The 24,188-nt window shown below is 44.2% G+C and overlaps 1 protein-coding gene and 2 long non-coding RNA genes across 7 annotated transcripts; 1 reads left to right on the top strand and 2 right to left on the bottom strand.

Moving 5' to 3' along the window:
- Window positions 1-1,098: 1,098 nt before the first annotated feature.
- LOC123587735 lies at window positions 1,099-5,817 on the bottom strand. Of its 4 annotated transcripts, none has more exons than XR_006707491.1 (4): window positions 5,071-5,817; window positions 4,785-4,902; window positions 1,984-2,110; window positions 1,099-1,310 (listed from the first exon to the last, which is right to left on the bottom strand). It is a non-coding gene; the product is annotated as an uncharacterized LOC123587735 (long non-coding RNA). The 4 variants fall into 4 exon arrangements; XR_006707488.1 differs by having other exon boundaries at window positions 1,099-1,314; window positions 5,071-5,669; XR_006707489.1 differs by lacking the exon at window positions 1,984-2,110 and having other exon boundaries at window positions 1,099-1,314; window positions 5,071-5,530.
- Window positions 5,818-12,058: 6,241 nt separating this feature from the next.
- Window positions 12,059-21,908, top strand: TMED2 (transmembrane p24 trafficking protein 2). 2 transcript variants are annotated; one of them, XM_045458444.1, is made up of 5 exons: window positions 12,059-12,343; window positions 13,803-13,995; window positions 14,405-14,425; window positions 17,167-17,274; window positions 20,381-21,908. In XM_045458444.1, exons 1-5 carry the CDS (start codon window positions 12,164-12,166, stop codon window positions 20,503-20,505), a joined length of 627 nt encoding a protein of 208 aa, XP_045314400.1. In that variant the 5' UTR covers window positions 12,059-12,163; the 3' UTR covers window positions 20,506-21,908. The 2 variants fall into 2 exon arrangements, with proteins under 2 accessions (XP_045314400.1, XP_045314401.1); XM_045458445.1 differs by lacking the exon at window positions 14,405-14,425 and having other exon boundaries at window positions 12,163-12,343.
- LOC123588132 lies at window positions 12,801-24,172 on the bottom strand. The gene is made up of 2 exons (XR_006707719.1): window positions 23,861-24,172; window positions 12,801-12,955 (listed from the first exon to the last, which is right to left on the bottom strand). It is a non-coding gene; the product is annotated as an uncharacterized LOC123588132 (long non-coding RNA).
- Window positions 24,173-24,188: the final 16 nt, after the last annotated feature.

The raw sequence follows: 24,188 nt of genomic DNA, 5'->3' as shown, positions 1-24,188 counted from the left end.
CTCTCTCAAAGCCTTGAGAGTTGTTTGATATTCATGGTGGAAATCGGGCTAGGGGAAAACTAGCTTTGGAACATGATCCTATCCTGAAGTCACAGCTTCCGGCTGCCTTTTTTGCCATCTCACCCAGCTGTGCCAGCCCAGCTGTTTCTGGACCATACCCTGGTGGACTGAAAACTTCCCTGTGTGTGCTTGTTTATTTTTTTTTAAGTTTATTTATTTATTTTGAGAGAGACAGAGAGTGTACGTGAGAGAGAGAGAGAGAGAGAGAGAGAGAGAGAGCACGAACCGGGCAAGGGCAAAGAGAGAGGGAGAGAAAGAATCCCAAGCAGGCTCTGAGATGTCAGCAAGGAGCCTGGTGTGGGGCTCGATCCCGCAAACTGTGAGATCATGACCTGAGCCGAAATCAGGTGGGACCCTTAACCAACGGAGCCACCCAGGCACCCCTGTTTGTTTTAAACAACTTTATTGAAATATAGTTCACATGTCTTCAAATCCACACATTTAAAGGTACAATTCAGTGATCTTCAGTGTATTTACATGCAACCATCACCCCATCTCATTCCAGAACATTTTCATTGTTTTAAACAGAAACCATATTAGCAGTGACTCCCCATTTCCTCCCTACTCCGCGTCACAGCCCGAGGTAACCACTAATCCACTCTCTGTCTCTATGGATTTACCTATTGTGAATATTTCATGTAACTGGAATCATATAATACCTGGTCTTTTGTGACCGGCTTCTTTCGCTGAGCATAATGTCTTCAAGTTCATCTGCTTTATAGTGTGGGTCACTGCATTATTCCTTTTCATGGCTGAATCATATTCCATTGTGTGGATAGACCACCTTTTGCTTATCCATTCATTAACTGAGAAACTTCGGATGTATTTCTGCCTTCTTGTTGTGCCTGGGGTAAAAACAGTACATTCCTCTGAAAGCCCAGATCACTTTGTAGGAATCTTTTTTTTTTTTAATTTTTTTTTTTCAACGTTTATTTATTTTTGGGACAGAGAGAGACAGAGCATGAACGGGGAAGGGGCAGAGAGAGAGGGAGACACAGAATCGGAAACAGGCTCCAGGCTCTGAGCCATCAGCCCAGAGCCCGACGTGGGGCTCGAACCCACGAACCGCGAGATCATGACCTGAGCCGAAGTCGGACGCTTAACCGACTGAGCCACCCAGGTGTTCCTCCTGGACCTCTTAGAAAAGGTAATTTTTCATTTGGTTCATTGTTCTTCCCATGTGGTTGATGCAAAACTCGGCTGGAAGCCTGAGGCTGCTGGTGGCCATCTCGCGGTGGTTTGGGGACAGCCTGCCTGAGCAAGAAGGTGATAGAAGGAAAGCAGGGCTCAGACACAGGAGACCAAACCGCATCCTGGTGATGTAACCTGAGCAACTGGACCACACTGTGCCTGATTTTTTGCTACCTTTATGCTTTTCAGCTGCACGAACTCTTAATCTTTAAGAATTAGAAAAATAACGGGGGCGCCTGGGTGGCTCAGTCCGTGAAGCGTCTGATTGTCGATTTCGGCTCGGGTCATGATCTTGCGGTCATGAGATCAAGCCCTGTGGCAGACCCTGTGGTGCCAGCACTGCCTGCTTGGGATTCTGTCTCCTTCTCTATGCCCCTCCCCCGCTGTGCACACTCGAGCTCTCTCTCTCTCAAAATAAATAAATACACATTAGAAAAAAGAATTAAAAATTAATCATGATAATGGTTGCACAGCTCTGTGAGTATAACTAAAACCATTGAACTGTATACTTTAAATGGGTAAGTTGTGTGGCATATAAACTATACTCGAATAATAAAAAATAACACCAGATAAGGACGATGATAGAACCACTTGAGAATGTTATGGAAACCCAGAAAAAGAGCAGCTCACTTTGTCTGCAAAGCAGACGGCAAACAGCCTTCCTGAGTAGATGTTACTCTATGTTACCGGTGAGGAAGCAAAGACACTCCCAGAAAGGAGCTGAGTATGTACCTCTTAATGAGCGACAGGGCTAAGAATTACATTTCTAGGAGCGCCTGGCTGGCTCAGTCTGTAGAGCACGTGAGTCTTGATCTTGGGGTTGTAAGTTGGAGCCCCACCATGTTGGGTGTAGAGATTACTTAAAAATAAAAACTAAAATAAAAAAAAAATATTTCTAGCCCACAAGCTGGTCTTTGAAAACACAGTCTTTCCTTAGGCACTGTCAAAATCTAAACCATGGTGCTAATTAATTGACCTAAATTATTTTAAAGCATTTATAGCATCGAGCTTGCTTATCATGAGCATCTCCAAATACACACTGGGAAAATCTCTGCAGTTCTAACGCCTTTTATTTTGGATTTCCAGAGTTTGACAACTTTTTCACGTTTCAAAGTGGCTTAAAGTTTCAAAGTGAAAAAGTTATGTAAATAAGAAGTGCAGGATGTGAACTTCAGGCATAGCTGGATCCAGGGGCTTTCTGATGGCAATAGCATCTGATATCTATTCTCTGCTCCTCAGCTTGGGATTTGCATGATGTTGATGTCACTTTCATGCAGACTATCCACACATGGTGGCAAAGGTGGTCTCCAGGACCTCTAGGGTTAAATCTTACCAATAGCTTCAGAAAATTCAATGCATTTTCATTGCATATCATTGGCTCAGCTTGGGACACACATACCTCTCCCTGGACCAATCCCTGTACTTATGCTGATTAGTCAAGCTTAGAGCCAGAGGGTAGGGATAGTCTACCTGAGTGGTGCTGGATAAGATAGGAGGGAAAGGAATCCCCAGTGGACAAGTGAGGTACTCTTACAGAGGGGAGAATGGATGTTGAGCACACATAAACAAACAAACAAACAAAAAAACAGAAAAACAAACAAATACATTGATGTTTAGTTTGGGACCAGGAAGTCAGTAGTACTCCCTCACACTGTAGAAATATAGTCATCTAATAAAGTTGATATTAAAAATGTTCTCTTTTGGGACACCTGGGTGGCTCAGTCGGTTGAGCATCCGACTTCGGCTCAGGTCATTATCTCACAGCTCGTGAGTTCAAGCCCCGTGTCGGGCTCTGTGCTGACAGCTCAGAGCCTGGAACCTGCTTCAGATTCTGTGTCTCCCTCCCTCTCTGCCCCCACCCCTGTCAGAAATAAATAAACATTAAAAAAATTAAAATGTTCTCTTTTTAATACTTCAGTTTCATTTTCATGATCTGGACTATCCTTTTCTTTTCACTTAATTTCCCAAATCTTTAAATATTGTTCTTCCTCACCCCTGGATTCTACCATCAAGAATGCCCCTCTTCTGTTTTCCTGTAGCATTTTCTATTTGGATTACCCCCTTTAGTCTCTAATTAATTACTTCCGGGTATTGTTCCCCGTGTGCAAGCAGGGCCTACCACAGGGGCCCAGGGTCATGTGACCAGGCCTTCAGTATATGTGCTGCCGAAGCGAGCACATGTGACCAGGCCTTCAAATTCATTAGCAGACTCCCATTTAGACATTTCCTTTTTTTTTTCTTCTTTTTTTTCTTTCTTTGTTTCTTCCTTTCTCTTTCTTTTCTTTCTTCCTCCCCGTCTCTCTCCCTCCTTCCCTCCCTCACCCCCCCATCTATTTATCTATCTATCTATCTATCTCTATGCCCAACGTGGGGCTCCAACTTACAACCCCAAGATCAAGAGTCACATGCTCTACTGACTGAGCCAGCCAGGCGCCTCTAGACTTTTCTTTTCTTTAATTTTTTTTTTTTTTAACGTTTATTTATTTTTGAGACAGAGAGAGACAGAGCACGAACGGGGGAGGGGCAGAGAGAGAGGGAGACACAGAATCGGAAGCAGGCTCCAGGTTCTGAGCCATCAGCCCAGAGCCCGACGCGGGGCTCGAACTCATGGACCGCGAGATCGTGACCTGAGCTGAAGTCGGAAACTTAACCGATTGAACCACCCAGGCGCCCCTAGACTTTTCATTTTTACAGATGTTAATTTTACATTTGGTTTATAATTCAGGACAGGAGTTTGTATCAGTCAGAAAACAGAATCCATTCTAGGTCTTTCCAATAGAAAGTTTTGCTTTTTTTGTAAGATTTTATTTTTAAGTACTCTCTACACCAAATGTGGGGGTCGAACTCACACCCCAAGATCAAGAGTTGCATGCTCTACCGACGGGGCTAGCCAGGGGCCTCTCCAATGGAAAGGTTTTAATGCTGGAAATTGGTTAGACATATGCATTAGTTATCTACTGCTGTGCAACAAGGTACCCCAAAACTTAGTGGCTTAGAACAACGATCACCATTATCTTTTGTAGTTTCTGCAGATCCGGAAGTTGAGAGCAGCTTGGCTGAGCAGTTCTGACGCAGGGTCTCTCATGAGTTGTAGTCAAAATATTGGCAAGGGCTGCTCTCATCCGAGGGCTTAACTGGGGCCGGAGCTGCCACTTCCAGGATGGTGTGCTTGATGGCTGTTGGGGGGAGGCATTAGTTTTTCCCCATGTAGGTCTTTCCCAGAGCAGCTCCAGTGTCCTTATGACATGATAGCTGGCTTCCTCAGAGGAAGTGAGTCAAGAGAACAAGGTAGGGAGCGCCTGGGTGGCTCAGTCATTTGAGCTCTTGGTTTCAGCTCAGGTTATGATCCCAGGGTTGTGGGATCAAGCCCTGCGTCAGGCTCTGTGCTCAGCGCCGAGCCTGCCTAAGAGTCTCTCTCTCTCCATCTGCCCCTCTGCCCATCTCCCCCTCTGCCCCCTCCCCAGCTCGTGTGTGCACTCTCTCTCTCTCTCAAAAAACAAACAAACAAAAAAACAAGATAGAAACTACAATACCTTTTATGACTTAGCATCAGAAGTCACACATTGTCACATTTGCCACATTCTCCTAGACAGAGGTGAGTCACAAAGCCAGTTCTGCCTCCTGGTCCAGGAGAGGGGAATTAGGCTGCACCTTTTGAAGGGAGGGGGACCAAAGGGTTTGTAGATATGTTTTGAAATCGTCACAACAGGTGATGATAGGAGCCAAGCAAGGGATGGTGAGACGAGCCACAGATTAGCAACAGCAGAAAGCCGCTATTCCAGTTAGGACTGGAGGGGATGAAGGGAAGTGTGCAATTACCAGAGTCCAGGATCCAGGACCACCCAGCGGAAACGGGAACTTCCGAGGGGCTGGACACTCGAAGATACAGCGGAGTTGCTTCCCAAAGCGGAGGGAGACAAATGCTGTGGCCTCTTCCTTCCTCCACCTTCCGACCTTCTGTCAGGGTCTGCAACTGGCCCAACCTACCAGGAAGCGGACTGCAAGGGAGCCTGGGAGATGTAGTTCCTCGTGATTCGGGGGTGGGCGGAGAGGGCTGCCTGGGTCTGAGATCAAATGGGCAGAAGCCTAACACGGAGCCCCCTCCCCCGCCCCCCCGCAAGGACTGATCTGATTAAGTGGTGATATTGTGGTTATGTTTATCTTCACTTCTGATTGCTCAATGAAAATTGTTCCCAACAAAGTGACATTTTAAAACTGAAAATGAAAAAAAAAAAAAATAATACTGATGAGAGAAAATCCCTTAGTCTCCTTTATTCTTCCCTAATTATAAAACAGACTTCCGTGGGACCAGAAGGGAAAGGGAGTGTTCATACCCAGACAGCAGAAAGCTGAGCTAGCCTTTCTGTGGAAACAGCCTTTTGTTATTCTGTTTAGAACTTGCCAGCTTTTGAGAACTGATGGATGCAACTGTTCAATTTCTAACCTGGTTTCCTAGTCCCTCGCTCAACAAGCTTCTGATTCCAAGCAGAAAGGATTTATTTTGTCTGTTCTAGGTATATACCCCAGAGAATTGAAAACGTATGTCCATACACAAATGTGTGTGTGAACATTCATAGCAGCATTATTCCCAATAGTCAAAAAGTGGAAACTTGGGGCGCCTGGGTGGCGCAGTCGGTTAAGCGTCCGACTTCAGCCAGGTCACGATCTCGCGGTCCGTGAGTTCGAGCCCCGCGTCGGGCTCTGGGCTGATGGCTCAGAGCCTGGAGCCTGTTTCCAATTCTGTGTCTCCCTCTCTCTCTGCCCCTCCCCCGTTCATGCTCTGTCTCTCTCTGTCCCAAAAATAAATAAACGTTGAAAAAAAAAAATTAAAAAAAAAAAAGTGGAAACTCAAAAATGTCCATCAAATGGCAAACAACGTGTGGTCCGTCTACACAATGCAGTATTATTCAGCCACAGAAAGGAATGAAGTACCACATGGAAGAAACTTGAAAACATGGTGCTAAGTAAGAGAAGCTGGCCACAAAAGGCCACGGATTGTACGATTTCATCTCAAATCCATAGAGACAGAAAATAGATGCGTGGTTGCCAGGAGGGCTGGGGGAAATGGGAAATGGGGAGTGACAGCTAATGGGTACAAGGTTTCTTTTAGGGGTGATGAAATGTTTTGGAATTGGACAGAGGTGATAGTTGAACGACTCTGAATATGCTAAAAACCACTGGACCGTACACATTAAAAGGGTGATTTCACGGGGCGCCTGGGTGGCTCAGTTGGTTGAGCGTCCGACTTTGGCTCAGGTCATGTTCTCATGGTTCGTGAGTTCGAGCCCCGTGTGGGGTTCTGTGCTGACAGCTCAGAGCCTGGAGCCTGCCTCGGATTCTGTGTCTCCCTCTCTCTGTCCCTCCCCCATTTGCACTCTGTCTCTGTCTCTCTCAAAAATAAATAAACATTAAAAAAAAAAAAAGGTGATTTTGCTCTTTCTCCCCCCTGGCTGCTTGGAGCTCAGCCACCACCGTGAACGACACAATAACTATCCGGACCGGAAAGTTCATAACTGACTGACTACTTTACGGAAACAAATGGTCATCGATGTTCTACACCCTGGAAAGCAACAGTACCTAAGAAATTCAAGAAAAACTAGCCAAAATGTACAAGACCACAACAGATGTTATTTTTGTATTTGGATTCAGAACGAATTTTTGCAGTGTTGTTGCAGGATCATTGAGAGAGGCAGTCAAGAGAGAATTATTGAGACGTGTTCCGGGGCAACTTAGTAAGTTTATTTAAGCAGCATGGCGACAGGACCCTTGGGCAGAGAAATCTGCACTCTTGCGGTATGAAGCTGGTGGTTATATGCTTAGTGCTGAAGGGGGAGGGGACGTGCAGGGAGTAGTAGGTCACAAATGTCTTCTTTGAATGTCTACTCGTAAAACTACTTTTGTAAGATTTCTCTGGTGCTTATCATTCAGCTCGGTATGAACTATCAATGAGATGCACAGGCAGTCATGAGACCCTTTAAGTATGTAGCAAGCAGCTCTTACCTGATGCTTATCAAAACTGTGCAGGCTATAGAGGTCACCCTTCTGGACTAAAGGTGAACATTTTTCTGCTCCTGTCCCTCATCAGTGGCAAGACAACTGGCTTTGGCGTGATTTATGATTCCTTAGGGTATGTAAAGATACATGAACCCAAACATAGACTTGCAAGACCTGGCCTGTTGGAGAACAAAAAGACCTCAAGAAAACGGCGAAAAGAATGCAAGAACGGAATGAAGAAAGTCAGGGGCGCTGCAAAAGCTAATGCTGGTGCTGGTGAACAGGGGGCTGGAGATTGGACAACAGAAGAAGTAAAGATTACGGGACGCTTGGGTGGCTCAGTCGGTTGAGCGTCCAACTTCCGCACAGGTCGTGATCGCTTGGTTCACGGCTCATGGGTTCGATCCCCATGTCAGGCTCTGTGCTGACAGCTCGGAGCCTGGAGCCTGCTTCGGATTCTGGGTTTCTATCTCTCTCTCTGCTCCTCCCCCGATCATGCTCACTTGCTTGCTCTTTCTCAAAAATACACATTAAAAAATTAAAAAAAAAAAAAAGGAGTAAAGATTCTGCATTGATTTTATCTGTGGTGATTGTGCAGATTTTTCATATGAGGGTTAATAAACTAAGAGCTTCTATGTGGAAAAAAAGTGATTTCATGGCATGAATTATATTTCTATTCCTTAGTAAAGCTGGAAAGAAGGGGGGAAGAAGGGGCGCTTGGGTGGCGCAGTCGGTTAAGCGTCCGACTTCAGCCAGGTCACGATCTCGCGGTCCGTGAGTTCGAGCCCCGCGTCGGGCTCTGGGCTGATGGCTCGGAGCCTGGAGCCTGTTTCCGATTCTGTGTCTCCCTCTCTCTCTGCCCCTCTCCCGTTCATGCTCTGTCTCTCTCTGTCCCAAAAATAAATAAACGTTGAAAAAAAAAAATTAAAAAAAAAAAAAAGAAGGGGGGAAGAAGGAAGGAAGGAAGGAAGGAAGGAAGGAAGGGAGGACAGGACCCATTTTTTGTTGCACCTCACTGATTACTGATAACCCCCTGGTAGGTTCTGGGCCAGACCTGAGTTGAGAGATTCATTCGTCATTCATCATATATTACTAAGTGCCGGCTATGAGCCATCTGTTTGTTGTGTTGAATGCGTTCACACACATCATGGCACGCGAGCACCTGCCAGTCTGTGCTGAGGACCATAAAAGTGTACATTTACAGTGGGCGGGCCTGGCAAGTCCTGAGAGCCTGTCTTCAGATCCCGAAGTAATGTCAAAAGACACTTGATGACTAATTTATGGCTATGCCACTGAAAAGAAAACCCTCTACAAAGAAGGAACTATGCCACGTAGTTGATAAGTGATTAGTTTATGGTACTGTGATTGGAGTTACTTTTGTCTCTTTTCTGATTTTTAGATAGCACGGTTAATTACGTTTCTAATACAAAAAAATAAATTCACAGATGACTTCTGGCTGCATTTTTGGTTTGGCCACCTCTGTGTCTTCAAACACTGGAGCCAAGTGTATTTAGATACAGCATCTATGCTCCAATTTGCCACACTCCTCCCTACTCCCCATTGCCTTAAGCTGGGGTGCCTTCACTCATTCATATAAACTGCCTGATCCCTGAAGGCATTTGAATTTGGGTCCCCTGATTTACTTTATAAAATCCAACGATATATAATTCAGGGTGGTCCACCAAGATGATAAATGTCCACATTTTAAGTCCCTGGTAAGTGGAATTAGAATATTTCATCAGTTTGAAAGTGAAAATTAATGTATTTAATTTCTAGATAAAAACAGAATTGTTCTTGGCACTTTTCTATATAGTTCGGTTGCTTGGGAAGTCAAAAAACCTGTTTCAGTTTAATTCATTAAAAAAATTTTTTTTAATGTTTATTTTTTTTGGAGAGAGAGATACAGTGTGGGGAGTGGAGGGGCAGAGAGAGAGAGGGAGACACAAACGGGCTCTAGGCTCTGAGCTGTCAGCACAGAGCCTGACACGGGGCTCGAACTCAGGAATGGTGAGATCATGGCCTGAGTCGAAGTCGGTTGCTTAACCGACTGAGACACCCAGGCGCCCCAGTTTAATCCATTTTAATAGGAAACTACTGTAGGTATTATAAGCAGGAAGAACTTCAATACAGAGAAAGAGAGGCATATAAGTGGGTTAGTGAGGCTGGAGGGAACAGGCTCTGGGCTCCCAGAATAACACAACAGAACTGACCTGCCAGCACAGCAGGGCCTTTGACACAGTCCGGAGAGCGGGGAGTCAGGGGACATCACTAGAGCTCTTGAGTTCAGTCAAGGAAGCCCTGCACCTGTTTTTTGACACCTGAAGCGGGGAAACTGGATATTGGGCCACTACTGCCCCCTATTGCCTGATGGTCTTTCAAGAAATAATCCCTAAAAAGAAAAAGAAAAAGAAGAAAAAGAAGAAGAAAAAGAAAAAGAGAAAGAAAAAGAAAAAGAGAAAGAGAAAGAGAAAGAAAAAGAAAAAGAAAAAGAAAAAGAAAAAGAAAAAGAAAAAGAAAAAAATCCCTCAAATTTGCACAGCACCTTCACATACGGGATGCCATCTGATCCTCTTAATAACTTCACTAGATGAGCAAGGCGCGTGATGGACATGGTGTCCTCCCCCTTTTACAAGCGAGGAAACTGAAGCTCAAAGCTGATGGGACATAATGAAGGTCACACAGCTATGTGCAAAACTGGAGTAAGCAGCCAGGTCTCCCCAGCGCCAGGGAGGTCAGCACACTCCACCTAGTGTCATGAATGGGGTCTTTTGTGGCCCCGGGATAGGCTCTGCGAGCACAGCATACACGTGCCAAGACTGTGCCACAGGAGTGCCGCAGACTGGCAAATAACCGTAGCCCAGTTGCACGCATCTGCATCACCAACACAGAAGACAGGGCTGCTATGTGGCAGAGGTTATGTCTAGGGACATTCGAGAGAAGAAAAAAGGTGACATTTGGGTTGGGTTTTGAGGGATGATCTGGCAGCAAAGTGCAGAAAATTGTCCTAGCAGCTTGCAAGAGCTCTGAGGGGGCGTGATGTGGCAGGAGCACTTTGGGAAACTGACAGAATTCCAATTTTGGAGGATTTGAACCAGGTAAAAAATATTTTTGTAGTTGAAGTATGCTTTGCATACAGTAAAATAAGGTGCAGTCGTCTTTATTATTATTAAATTTTTTTTTAACATTTATTTTTGAAAGACAACATGAGTGGGGGGAGGGGCAGAGAGAGAGGGAGACAGAATCTGGAGCAGGTTCCAGGCTCTGAGCTGTCAGCATAGAGCCCAACACGGGGCTCGAACTCAGGAACCGTGAGATCATGACATGAGCTGAAGTTGGACGCTCAACTGACTGAGCCACCCAGGCATCCCTATTATTATTATTTTTAATGTTTATTTACCTTTGAGAGAGAGAGAGAGAGAGAGAGAGAGAGAGACAGACAGACAGACAGACAGACAGAACACGAGCAGGGAGATCATGGCCTGAGCCAAAGTCAGATGCTTAACCAACTGAGCCACTCAGGCGCCCCAAGGTGTATTAGTCTTAAGTATAAAAATACTATGTGAACATATAAAAACTTTCCCAAGTCCCAGGAAGTTCCCTTGTGCCCCTTCCCAGTCTACACCCATCTCCATCCTTTCTGGTAGGTTTCTGTGGGATTAGGGTGTTTCCCAAGCGGCAAATGCTTTCCCTGCTTAATTCCGTTGGCTAAGTAACCAGACGGTATTTGATGGCAGGCAGGTAATTCATTCATTGGCCAGAGAACGGAGAAGGGGAGCTCGTGCTCTGAAGGCACCTTCTCGCAATTAGGACTCAAGACAAGGGTTTCTGGGGTTAGGGGAGAAGGGGCTGGTATGCAAGCCGACGTGGGTTTTTTTTTTTTTTTTGGGAAAAGGGGGAGGAGGCTTCTTCGAATCAGAGAGTATCATTTCTTCCCTTAAATGGGAGCGGTCGCACGTGTCAGTGCGATGGTCGGTGTGTTTTTTGTTTTAACAATTAGGTGGTAGGGCACCTGGCTGGTTTAGCCCAAAGAACGTGCCACTCTTGATCTCTGGGTTGTGAGTTCAAGCCCCATGTTGGGTGCATAGTTTACCTAAAAAAATAAAATCTGGGGCACCTGGGTGGCTCAGTCGGTTAAGCGTGGGACTTCGGCTCGCGTCATGATCTCGCGGTCGTGAGGTTGAGCCCCACATTGGGCTCTGTGCGGACAGCTTAGAGCCTGGAGCCTGCTTCGGATGCTGTGTCCCCCGCCCCTTCCCTGCCCATGCTGTCTCTCTCAAAAACAAAAAATAAACATTAAAAAAAGTTAAAAAAATAAAATCTTAAACAACAGCAAAACAATTAGATGGAAATGATCCCGACGTCATCTAGGGGGTTAACAGTCATCTGAACTGCATCAAACTGGTGGAAAACTGGGGACTCGTTTGGAGTTTGTTGGCGAGTCCCTGGTGGCAAGGGGAAGGCAACAGAGAATCTCGAAGCTCTTGGCGTCAGCCCCCATCTCCCTTTACTTCTTACTTCTGTTGCTGCCTCCAAAGTTTTCGCCATCTCTTTAGACAATCTTAGGGCGTCGCACTGGGCGCGGGAGGTTTCCTGATACTGTCGCTTTCTGGTGTGGTCCACGTGAAACTTAGCCTGCGCGCGAAAGGGATGATGCTGGGGACAACGATGTTTGGCCTTTCAGAGCCACCATCCAGGCTCGGGGTGCGCGGAGCCGCCTTGTCCCTCCGCGGCCGCCGTGCGTCCGTTACGTGGCAGCTGCCGGCGCCCGCCAATCCACGGCGCCCGCATCAGCCCCCTCGGGCGGCGCAGCCGGAAGGGGCGGAGCAGAGGCGGCGGCGGCTGAAGAGGCAGCGGTGGCGGTGGCGGCGGCGGCTCTGGAGGCCGCGGTCCCGGTCCTGGCTTCGGCCCCAGCCCCACCATGGTGACGCTCGCCGAGCTGCTGGTGCTCCTGGCCGCTCTTCTGGCCACGGCTTCGGGCTACTTCGTCAGCATCGACGCGCATGCCGAGGAGTGCTTCTTCGAGCGGGTCACCTCGGGCACCAAGATGGGCCTCATCTTCGAGGTGGCCGAGGGCGGCTTCCTGGACATCGACGTGGAGGTGCGGGCGCGCTGCCCGCGGCCGAGGCGGGGTCGCGCGGCGGTTCGGGGTTTGGAGGCGCTGGGGCCGGCGCTGGGTCTGCGGGGGCGCGGGGCGTGGAGGCCGCTGTCCGAGCGCTGGGAGGGGCCCGGGCCGCCGTCTGGCCTCCGCCCGGGCGACCCCCTAACGGCCCTTTCCCCCGCGGCCCGCCGGGATTCCGTGCCCCGGGATGCCCCGCGGATACGGAGCCGTTGCTTAGTTGCTTTGCGTTCTCAGTTTGGACGGCGGGTTCCCCGTGGAACCTGTCGCTGAGCTTCGTCGACCAGGCGCCGCGTGTCAGCTCCGGGCCCAGGAGACGCTTAATCTGTCGCGGCTAGCCGAGGGCCGTTCTCATTGGGTCTGCAGCTGCATTCCGTCGTGTTACGGATTAGTGTTGGAAAAAGTAAAGCGAATGCCACTGACGGAGGCTAGGCAGACGTTTGCGTTGTGCATTTCTTTATTTTTCATAGAAACAGCTTCAGTATTGAACCTATTTTCATGCAGACTTCCAGATACCCCCTTCTGCCGTCTCTGACTAGGGGAAAGCTGGAGTTGGGTCATTCATTTTAGGCGTGATGATTACAGATAAAGTATCTGGAGAAAACAGGAAATTATTTTAGGAAACTAGCGGTCCCCGAATTTCCTCCTATACCCCCCCCTTTTTTTTTAAACCAAAAGAATGTTTCGCGTTTTATTTATTTAGGAAACCAGATGTAAGTAATACTTAAGTTCACTGTTAGCATGATTAATTGGGTTCTAGGATTTTCCATCTGGCAGTGAACAGCAGAGTTGGGCACAAACGACACAGTAAGAAGTGAAGTCCAAAAATAAGGGGGTAGTGGAAGGAGTGACTGATAAAATTAGTTAAGATGTTAAAGGTCAGTTATTCCAGTCTCCAGATTTTGCACGCTTTCTAAGAGGAACTAGGGTGACCAAAGCCTAACCGCTGATGTGTAGCAGATGGATGAGAACATGGGTCCCTTAATTTCCAGTCTAGTCGTTTTCTTAAGCCTTCTGGCATCTCAGATAAAGCAGATTCCTACACTGGTTTGCAGCAATCATTTAGGGAAACCTAGAAATGTAGCTTGCTCAGATTTTTTAGTTTTAAAGATATTTTGTCATGTTTTGGTGTTCGTAGTTGAGTTTGCATGTGTGTTGGTGATACAGGCCAGTTGGAGACAACATGTAAGGTGCTATTCTGTTTCTGAGGAGTTGATGTTTAGGTTGGACAGATGAAACGTACGTACTCAGAATTGAAAGGTGCTTTGGAGAGCCATCGAGTCCAGCTTTGTTTCATAAGTGCGAGACCGCAGCCCAAAGACATTACTGTCACTAAGTGAAAGTTAAATTTTCTTAGGAAATATCCTACTGCCAACGACACCACTTACGGAGAAGTATGGTTTTAAATCTTTTGTGATGTGCATTTCTTTCCTGCCTCCAGATTACAGGGCCTGATAATAAAGGAATTTATAAAGGAGACCGAGAGTCCAGTGGGAAATACACATTTGCTGCTCACATGGATGGAACATACAAGTTTTGTTTCAGCAATAGGATGTCTACTATGACTCCAAAAATAGTGATGTTCACCATTGATATTGGGGAGGCCCCCAAAGGACAAGACATGGAGACAGAAGGTGAGATGAACATTCAGAAGACTTCTATCACGTTCTAAGAATTAACATTGTGTACGTTTTTATTCATCTGAATGGAGTGTTTATTTTGATTTCTTATTCTAGGCTCATTCACTGTCTTTAAAACCAAAAGCTTTTGTGATACATACTTTTTTATTTCTCCAGGACTCCTACTTAACAAAAATAATTTTCTGGAATTTTGTATTTCAGTTCTTTACAACGGTCTCTTGCAACTTTTCTTAGTCATTCTGTGCTTTTGTAAGCATGTAGGTTATGTGTGCTTTAGGTGGTTGTGTGGATTTGCTAATCCTGGTATATACATTGTTGTTTATTGTTCATTTATACATGACTAGTTTGGTTAAATTTTGTTGTTTTATTTTTGTGTGTGTTTATATTTTACACTTTTCTTTAGGTGGTGGAGATACCTGGGATGGTAGGTAGATTGTCTTTTGGCAGCATCCTGTCTTTTTGCGTATTTTGTTTGCTGCTAATTTCTGCTTTCCTTCATTCTAACCTGTTTGTTCGCATGAGAGTGTTTTTTCTCTTAATTACAAAACCCCTACAACTAATTAGAGTTTTAGACTGATTGTTTTCTGTGGTTTTTACTTGGATGATGGGAGGTACAGGTTAGGTCATTTTAAATTAACGGCATTGGAAATATAGGGATTGACATTTTAGTAGTAACATCATACTTTGTTTCTTTCAGATGAATGTTGAGGGTGAAAAGATTCAATTGTAACTGGAGGAGTAAAAGTCTTAATTAAACATAGCTAATGGCAAATGGTGCTGTTGACTTTTAGGGAGTACTTCGTTGGCTTGTTTTTACATTATAGTTTTCTAACTTGAAATTTGGTTGGACATGAATTCCAGTTCTAGAAACTGTGTCTAGATATGGTGAGAAAGGCTCTTTCAGCCATATGTTGCAGTTAGATTGATTTATATTTCTCTACTGACCAGCAACAAACCCTGAATTGAGTCTTTTGGAGGAATTGGTTACCAAGAACCAGCACATTTGGATTTTTGGAGGGGAGGGGGCACGGTGTACATCAGGATTTGTGGAAACTAGCAGTGCAACACATTTCATAGTGTTAACATGATAATATTTGTTTTAGATATTAAGCAGTTTGTAGGGTACTTACATCATAAAGAAGTTATTTGTTGGGGTGCCTGGGTGGCTCAGTTAAGTGTCCAACTTCAGCTCAGGTCATGATCTCACGGTTTGTGAGTTCGAGCCCCATGTCAGGTTCTGTGCTGACAGCTCAGAGCCTGGAGCCTGCTTCAGATTCTCTTTCTCTCTCTCTCTCTCTCTCTCTCTCTCTCTCTCTCTCTCTCTCCCTCTCTCCCTCCCTCCCTCCCTCCCTCCCTCTCCCTCTCCCTCTCCCTGTCTCTCTCTCTCTCTCTCCCTCTCTCTCTCTCCCTCTCCCTATCCCTCTCTCTCTCTCTCTCTCTCTCCCTCTCCCTCTCCCTCTCTCCCTCCCTCCCTCCCTCCCCCCCTCCCCCTCTCCCTCTCCCCCCCCTTATGCTCATGCTCTCTCTCTCTCTCTCTCTCTCTCTCTCTCTCCCCCTCTCTCCCTCCCTCTCTCCCTCTTATGCTCATGCTCTCTCTCTCTCTCTCAAAAATAAATAAACATTAAAAAAATAAAGTATTTGTTAGGTTTTGAAATTTGTAGAATTTAGAGAATCCTACTACTTAGTAATTCTTGTGCTTGCTTTTTGGGGCCACTTACGGCGTAGAACTTGGCTAACCCAAGGAGAATTAGGAGTTTTGAAGGGGTTTGTGCTTGTTCATTTTCTGGAAATTGGTCCTTTCTAAATTTAGAAAATATTGGTTGAGGAATGTGAGTATTAAATTATTCTTAAATAATCCTTTAACATAATATTTAAAATCCTTGCTTTTGTTAATGTTGACGAATGGAAGCTGTGAAATCAAACCTTACTCTAAAGGAGTGGTCCTCAGGCAAGGGACAGTTTTTGCCCCCCAAGGGAACATTTGGCAATACCTGGAGACTTTTTTTTTTTTTTTAAGTAGGCTCCATGCCCAGCGTGGGGCTTGAATTCCCTATTCTGAAACCAAGAATCGCATGCTCTACCAACTGAGCCAGCCAGGTGTCCCTATCTGGAGGCATTTTTGATTCTCATGGCTGGATGGAAGATCCTACAGTGCACTGGACAGGCCCCCCACAACAAAGAATTTTCTGCTCCAAAATGTCAACAGTGCCATTCATGAGAAGCCCTGCTCCTAAGGTCGCATCATGCTTGGGGCTTTCAAAGTGAAGCTAGAGAGGGATGATTGGAGATTCCAACCTAACTACCTTAATATGGGAGGGGCCCTCCGGTGGGAATTTTCTCTTGTGGTATATACTTTTTTCCTAACTGTTTTGTTCATTGTCACACCGTAGCACTATCTAGAAGCATACACTTATTCTTCAGAACTGTCCGTTCACCTTGTATTCATTTTTGGCTAAAAAGAATACCTGATTTTAAACCTTGTGCAGTTGTGAGCTTGTTTTTTCACTTACAATGCCTGGCATTCCCCACTGTAGTGAAATTACTGCTTTGAGTTTCATGGAAGAATGTTTGAGTTTTGGTGTGAATTTTTTCGAGAATGTTTTCAGGTTTTTCTACACTCAGCTTCATTGAGATTAAAAGTCTGTTTTGATGCCGCTTTTAAATTAACATTAGAGTTATATGATTCTAATGCTATTGCTCTTAACATTAGAGTTATATGATTCTAAGGTATAGATTTTTATTTTAGTTTAAATATTGTTATTTATAGGATTATTAGGAATTTGTTTGTTTTATATTTTGTTCTCCCCCCCCACCCCATCTTTTTTTTTTTTTTTTTTTTTTCCCCTTCAGTTAGCAGTCAGTATAGTGAACTTAGCAACAATTCATTAGAGGAGATTTCTTAGGGTTAACTGTTCTCCCTTAGTTAGTAAGTATTACATAGTATGTTTCCCACCCTGAAAGAGGTTTCTGTACTGGGAATGAACTTTAAAAAATGCTTTGAGAATTAAATTGTCATCAGTAGTCCAAAGTGATGTCTGAGCCATTTCTAAACGCCTTCTTTTACATGGCTTCTCTAAGGAATATTTTGAGGACTATTGCTTTAAAAGTATTTTTCAAAAGGAGATTGCCAAATATGTGCCAATCTGTTTTCAAATTTTTCTGTAGCTCACCAGAACAAGCTAGAAGAAATGATTAATGAGCTGGCAGTGGCAATGACAGCTGTGAAACACGAACAGGAGTACATGGAAGTCCGGGAGAGGATACACAGAGCGAGTAAGTTAATGCCGTCACTTTGCAGCAGTGTTTGGTGGCCATGAAATTGTGAAGGTGTATTTCTCAACAGCTTGTTTATATTTTCCTCATGTGAATGTTTTACAAACATTATCTTACTAAAGCCTTGACTTAAAAAAAGTACCTATGCAAAGGTATCCTTTGAGTACATGTTTGTAGAGCTTTGTATTGGACTAGTTTATTATTGGGACACTAAATCTAAAGTGAAAAATGCTGCGAAGATTTAGCATGAGCTTTTAAGAGTTTTAAAAAAATCTATGGTCAGCTAAGGAATATTCAGTGATAGTTTTCCTAAAGCAGAAAAGAAAACTGTGAAATGGTTGGTTTTTAATCACATATTTTGAAATTTCTGTGCCAATATTATTATTATATGCTGAGAGTTAGCTTTTTTCCCTAACATGGAACGTTTAATTTAGATAAAATAGCACTAAAATGTGAATCTAGGCAGCCACCAGGTGAAGCTCGGCTTGGGTTCTTAAATTTGTAAACTGGGGACGGGGAGTATATTTGTCTGTGGAAGCAGTGATGGCTGGAAGGAACCCCATGTTTAGTCGCAAAAGCCCATGATGTAGCCTTAGGCACTATGCTGTGCTTTTGCATGTAAAATTAAGAGGTACCGTATTGACACACAGACCAGATACCATATCTTAGATCCAGGTCCACATCTATGGTTCGGTGTTTTTTTATCCTCCAAATAGTTCTTGGGGGTAGACTGCACGGGAGCAAGCTTGTCTGTGAATGCAAAGTGCTTTATGTCAGGAGTCTGTTCGAGGTTGGGGTAGGGAGTGGAGAGAAGAGTGACTCTAAGGGATAGTGGGCACAGGCTGAACCTCTTGAAGGTGTGGTTTATGTTCCCCCTTCCCTCTTACATCTCTCCTTGCCACATACGGAAATGAGCCTTCAGGACCTAGAGCACACACTTTGCCCTTGTATGGGAAAGTAATGAAAAACCACAACAGGCTGGAAAAGTGAGAGCCCCTGTTCTCGCTGATATGGAGCCCCTGTTTTCGCTGATATGGATTGGGGCGTGAGGTGGGCCAAGGCTTGTGTACATGCACCCCTGCCTCTTCCACCATGATTCCTTCTCTTTGCCTCCACTCATAATCTGTTCCTCTGGGATCACCACCTTTTCGCCCTCACCAGGCAGGGACCTATTTGTTGAGTACCTTGCTGACCACCAGGGGCCAGCCCATTCTGGGATGAGAAGGACACTGAGCAGAGTCTGAGGTCCAAGAGCTTTCATTGCTTTTTGTTTTAACCAGTTCAGACCTGATGGCTTCAAGGTTATGGGAAGTTCTTGGGAACACGGCAGCCAGAGGGAGCATCTGCCTTCTGGTCTGTAGAAGACATCTAGCCTTATTCTTTCACACCTTATTTGCGCGGAGATGCTCCTGTGTTTGTTTGACAAATATAATTTTAGCATTCTGTTTATTTTTGCAAATCAAATAGTTCCCATGATGTTGTTTGGTTTTTGTACATCTCCCTGTAGCACTTGCTCCTTAGAAATGAATGTAATGAGACTTTTTTTTTTTCCCCTACTACAGTGTTGTGATAATAACAGATCTTCTAGGTCTAGCAGATGTGTGAGTAGTGTGAGGACAGTGTCTTACATACACACTTTTCTAAGTGAAGTGAAGGGAGAGAGAAATACTTCTTTTTACATGATTGGTTAATATTTTGAAGTGTTGATTCAGCCATTCCCCTTTCAGACACAAATCTTGAAAAGCTAGTCATTCACAGGTATGCTAGTTATTGGTTACTAAGTCTTCAGCAGAAGTAAACTTCATGCCATGGTTAGTACTAAAATTTTAGCTTGGGTGATTTTTTAGAGTTCTAGTTAATAATGTTTTTGGGTGTGTGTCTTTTCTTACTCTGGGGGAAAAAAGCCACACTTTTTAGTAGCTAAGTTATCTTTTCGGGAACTTGTCCATTGCTTTTCACTTCTTTTTGAGGGATTGTTAGTCCACTAGCTATTTTAATTTTAGTCAGTGTTTTACAAATGATACACATATATCTAAAAACATGCACTCATTCAGCTGATTTAATTTTTTTTTTTTTTCAACGTTTATTTATTTTTGGGACAGAGAGAGACAGAGCATGAACGGGGGAGGGGCAGAGAGAGAGGGAGACACAGAATCGGAAACAGGCTCCAGGCTCTGAGCCATCAGCCCAGAGCCTGACGTGGGGCTCGAACTCACAGACCCCAAGATCGTGACCTGGCTGAAGTCGGGACGCTTAACCGACTGCGCCACCCAGGCGCCCCACTCAGCTGATTTATACCGTTACTGTCTTGCTAATTATAATTGTTTTTAGTATTGGCCATTTGTAGAAAAATCAGAAACTGCCTAGTAATTAAAAACAATTAGGGCTGTAGAATTTGATGGAAAATGTGAAAGAATATGACATAGATTGAGCTTCAGAATAAATGAATAAAGAGTGGTCATGGCTGTTACTTTAAGGATGAGATCCTTAGCTTAAGAGTGGGGTAAATCATGAAACTGGTTCCAGGTTGGTAGTAACTGCTAGTAGTGTTCCATGAGACTGAGAAACCTCCTGCATCTGGAACAGCTGCCAAGTGCATCATTGATGCTCAATATTTGTTAAATACGTGTTTAAGGAAAAAGTCACTTTGACACATTTTGACTTGGTAGGTAGTGCTTTTTGGGTAACTGTATGATCTTGAAATAATCTCTTAGCTTTTTTTAAGTCTGTTTTCTGATTCAGCAAAAAGGATTATAATGTAGGAATATTTTAATGGGAGGGAGAAAGAAGGTTGTATTGGGTTTTAACCCTAGAGGTTAAAGTCACTTGGGCAAGTCACTTTTCCCCTCTGTTCCCCATAGATAAGCGGAACAGGCTTGACCATACCCCACGAATCCTTAAGGTCCCATTTAAATCTAAAATTTTCTGCTTCTAAGTTTGTTGAGTTGCTTGGGGACAAAAGACAAAAATACTTAGAGTACTCTGAATGGTGTGCAAAATATTCCTTCCCTAAAGACTAGGATGATTTATGATGCTTATGCCTTTTTTTTCTTTTTTTTTTTTTTTTTTTTGGTGTTAAATTTTGTTTGTTTGTTTGTCCTCACAGTCAACGACAACACAAACAGCAGAGTGGTCCTTTGGTCCTTCTTTGAAGCTCTTGTTCTAGTTGCCATGACATTGGGACAGATCTACTACCTGAAGAGATTTTTTGAAGTCCGGAGGGTTGTTTAAAAAGCCTTTTCCTGATGATCTCAAAATCATAATTCACTGTTTACCAAACATCTTGGTCATAATAATGTCATTAGTTTCTACATTTTTATTTTCAGAACTGTACATTCACAGCTTATGTTTCTTTGTGATTAATAGATATTGGGGGAAAACACCTTTTTAGGAAAGTTATAGTGAAAATTTGACACTTGATTGGCATAATTTCTTATTTGAATTCTGCCTCCATTATATAGGCCTTTCAGAACTCAAACACTGTAAGTGAAATACAGGCATATAGTCCCTGTTACATCTGTTTTCCTTTTGTTTTCATGATAAAATGCAGTTTGTTCAGACAAGTACTTTACGGATAGTACTTCACTAAAATGACTTTGGATCCCTTACCTGCAGTTCAAGTCATTAAAGATTCATTTTGTTGAGTCCTTAGGAGAAACAAGTCTGAATCTTGACATTTTCCACTCAGCCCGTTGGCAGCGCTCTGACTGGGGTGTTACCAGGTTGTTACTTTTATACCTGTCTGTTTTGTTTCTGCTTTGAAGATAAGACTTCCCCAACAACGTGTTCCCCCCCCTAAATTTGTATTTTGAACCTAGGACTCAATCACCTCCAATTAGGTTGATGACACAAGCAGCTAATAACCATTTTTGGTTTCTGCCTAACCTTGTAAGAAGTCTCTCCTGAAGCCAGTTCTCTGGGTGTTGCAGCAAATGGTAGCTCTTTTCTTTCTGTGCTGGCACACCCACTTTCTCCACTCTTGGCATATAGGAAGTGTGCATTCATGCAATTGGAAAAATCTGGATTTTTGATGCCAAAGGGTTAAAGCCTCTTGGATTTCATTGCAGTGATATACAGCCACTATTTTATTTTTGATCAGTGGCATTTTGGCCACTGTTTAATTAGGGTACTGAACATCACTGTCAGTACTAGAATTTTTTGTTTTTCTTGGGTCTCTATTTTTTGGCACATGTGAATTTTGTTTTGTATAAAATGACATGACTTTCTCTTGGTCTCTGATGATGGGTTTAAAATTAAAGGCGCATCTGGTTGTGGTGTGGGGGTGATCCAGGATTATGTTGTGACTGATGTATGTTAGTTACTTGTACATTTTTTTTGGATCTTTGCAAGGGGAAAACTACAAGTAACGAGTTTTATATAATTAATTTAAATTTGTTACAGGTTTTCGTGTTCAGGATAAACAATTTTTCAACCTTGGGTGAAAATACTGCAACAGTTTTAGGGTGACTGTATTTTACCTTAAGACAGCTGTTGCAACTCCAAGTTTTTGTTTTTTTTTTTTTTTGGGTGTGTGTGAAAACACTTCAAAATTGAATTAAAAGATGTACATTTAAAATTGGTTGTGTATCTAATCTGCCCCAGGTTCAGTAAATAAACAATTCTTTTTAAAAACAGTCTTAGTATTCTGTTTCATATTAATGCTTAAATAACATTTGTTAAAGTACCAGCTTTCTATTCATATTTCAAATGACGCACGTTCATGTTTTCTGAGTTATCATGCCTGATAAATGTCTGTCACTTTTTTTTAATGTTTGTTTATTTAATTTGAGAGAGCCCTAGTGATTACACAAGTGAATGGGGGAGGGACAGAGAGAGAGCAGGGGGGGAGAGAGAATCCCAAGCAGGCTCCACGCTGTCAGCGACAACCCGATGTGGGGCTTGAACTCATGAACAACCATGTGAGATCGTGACCTGAGTCGAAATCAAGAGTTGGATGCTTAACCGACTGAGCCACCCAGGCACCCCAAATTGTCACTTCTTAGGTTTATAAACTTGAGGATCATAAGTAGGAACCCAATATTAGCTTTCTTTGTGTGGTTTCTTTGATGATTCATTGTAAACATCTTTTTTTTTTTTTTTTTTTAAATTTTTTTTTTTTCAACGTTTATTTATTTTTGGGACAGAGAGAGGCAGAGCATGAACGGGGGAGGGGCAGAGAGAGAGGGAGACACAGAATCGGAAACAGGCTCCAGGCTCTGAGCCATCAGCCCAGAGCCTGACGCGGGGCTCGAACTCACGGACCGCGAGATCGTGACCTGGCTGAAGTCGGACGCTTAACCGACTGCGCCACCCAGGCGCCCCCATTGTAAACATCTTAAGTATTTTTTCATTTGGAGAAAATTGAGTTTTTTTTCACTCAAGTATGTGGTTTATGCATGTGGGAAATAAATTTAGGAAGAATTAAGTGATTTGTGCAAGGCCCTCATTGGTGGAATCAAAAACTAGATCACTGCTTTTAGAAACTGTTCCTCTTCCTCTATTACACTAAGGGCCTGCTAAATAATAAAAGAAACTACCATTTGTTGAACACTGTCACTCTGCTAAGCCCTGTATGTGGTCTATCTCATCTATTCTCAAAACAGCCCTTACTTTTGGTGTTATCCTAATCCTCATTTTGGAAATACGGAAACAGGCTTGGAAAGCATCTAAGGATCTGAAAATTAGTAAGTGGAGCGCCAAATGCAAATGCAAGAAGGCCTTTTCCCTCAGGGTTGGTTTTCAGAACTGTGGAAGTCCCATTTTATGTATTTATTATATTATTATTGTTATTATTATTATTATTACTTTAATGTTTGTTTTTGAAAGAGAGGGAGACAGAGGATCTGAAGCAGGCTCTGTGCTGACAGCAGAGAGTCCGACCTGGGGCTCGAACTCACGATCTGTTAGATTATGACCTGAGTCAAAGTTGGACGCTTTAACCAACTAAGCCACCCAGGTGCCCCTGGAAATCCTGTTTTATAAAACAGTTGTCAAAGGTATTTTGTTTGTGATGTGATCCTATTTCAGTGGAGACGTTGCCTCTAGCTTTTTTATCTTTCACTTCATTTAGTTTGAGATAACTGGAGTCTGTAGGAGTACTGCATATTCCCATTTATCCATCCCCAAAATATTTGAGTGACTGCGCTATCATTTGTAGCCACTGGTTAAACAAAGAAAAATTCCCACTGTCGTGGGGTTTACCTTTCAGTGGAGGAGACGAACCTCATATGTAAATTAATCGGCGTAGTGCCATGGAGGAAAAATAAAGCGGGGTGAGCGGTTTTAGTGATTAGGAAAGAGAGGCATCACTGAGATGACATCTGTAGAGACCTGCTGGATGTAAGGGAGCAAGCCGTGCACGGAGCAGGGACAGCTATGTGTTGATAGGGCCCAGCATGTAACAGGTGGTTGGTAAAAGCTTGCCAAATGAATGTGTGCGTGGACGAATGAGTGGCCGCAGCCAATGGTGAACCCGGGAATGGGAAGATAATGTTCTCCTTTGGGGCTTTCACTTTCTCGGAAGTAAACCAACGTTTATTGTACCAGGCATCGGGTCCCCACCATCAACCCTATCTATCTTGCATACCTTTTAACCTGGGTCTCCGGGGCTGGGGTGCATTTCCGTCCAGTCCCTCCAGACCCACTTGTCCTTTGGCCAGGACGCGGTGTTGTGCTGCCACCGGCCTCCGACGGGCGCAGAAAGTGAGCGAACCGGAGCAGAATCCCTCCCGCCGAAAAGCCGCAGCAGAAACGCCTGCTCGCGGTGGGAAGGCGCCCGAGCCCAGGTGGCTGCGCAGGACGGACAGTACAACTCGGGACCTGGTCCCGCTTCCGCTCTCCGGCGGTCAGCTTTCCAGCCTCCTGCCACGAGGGCGCTTTCCCCACCCTGCGGAACGTTGCTGCCGGAGTTCGGT

Source organism: Leopardus geoffroyi, chromosome D3 (assembly GCF_018350155.1).
Source record: "Leopardus geoffroyi isolate Oge1 chromosome D3, O.geoffroyi_Oge1_pat1.0, whole genome shotgun sequence".
In the NCBI taxonomy this organism is placed as follows: Eukaryota; Metazoa; Chordata; class Mammalia; order Carnivora; family Felidae; genus Leopardus; species Leopardus geoffroyi.
The sequence above is the reverse complement of the archived record's forward strand: the minus strand, read 5'-3'. Positions and strand labels throughout refer to the sequence as shown.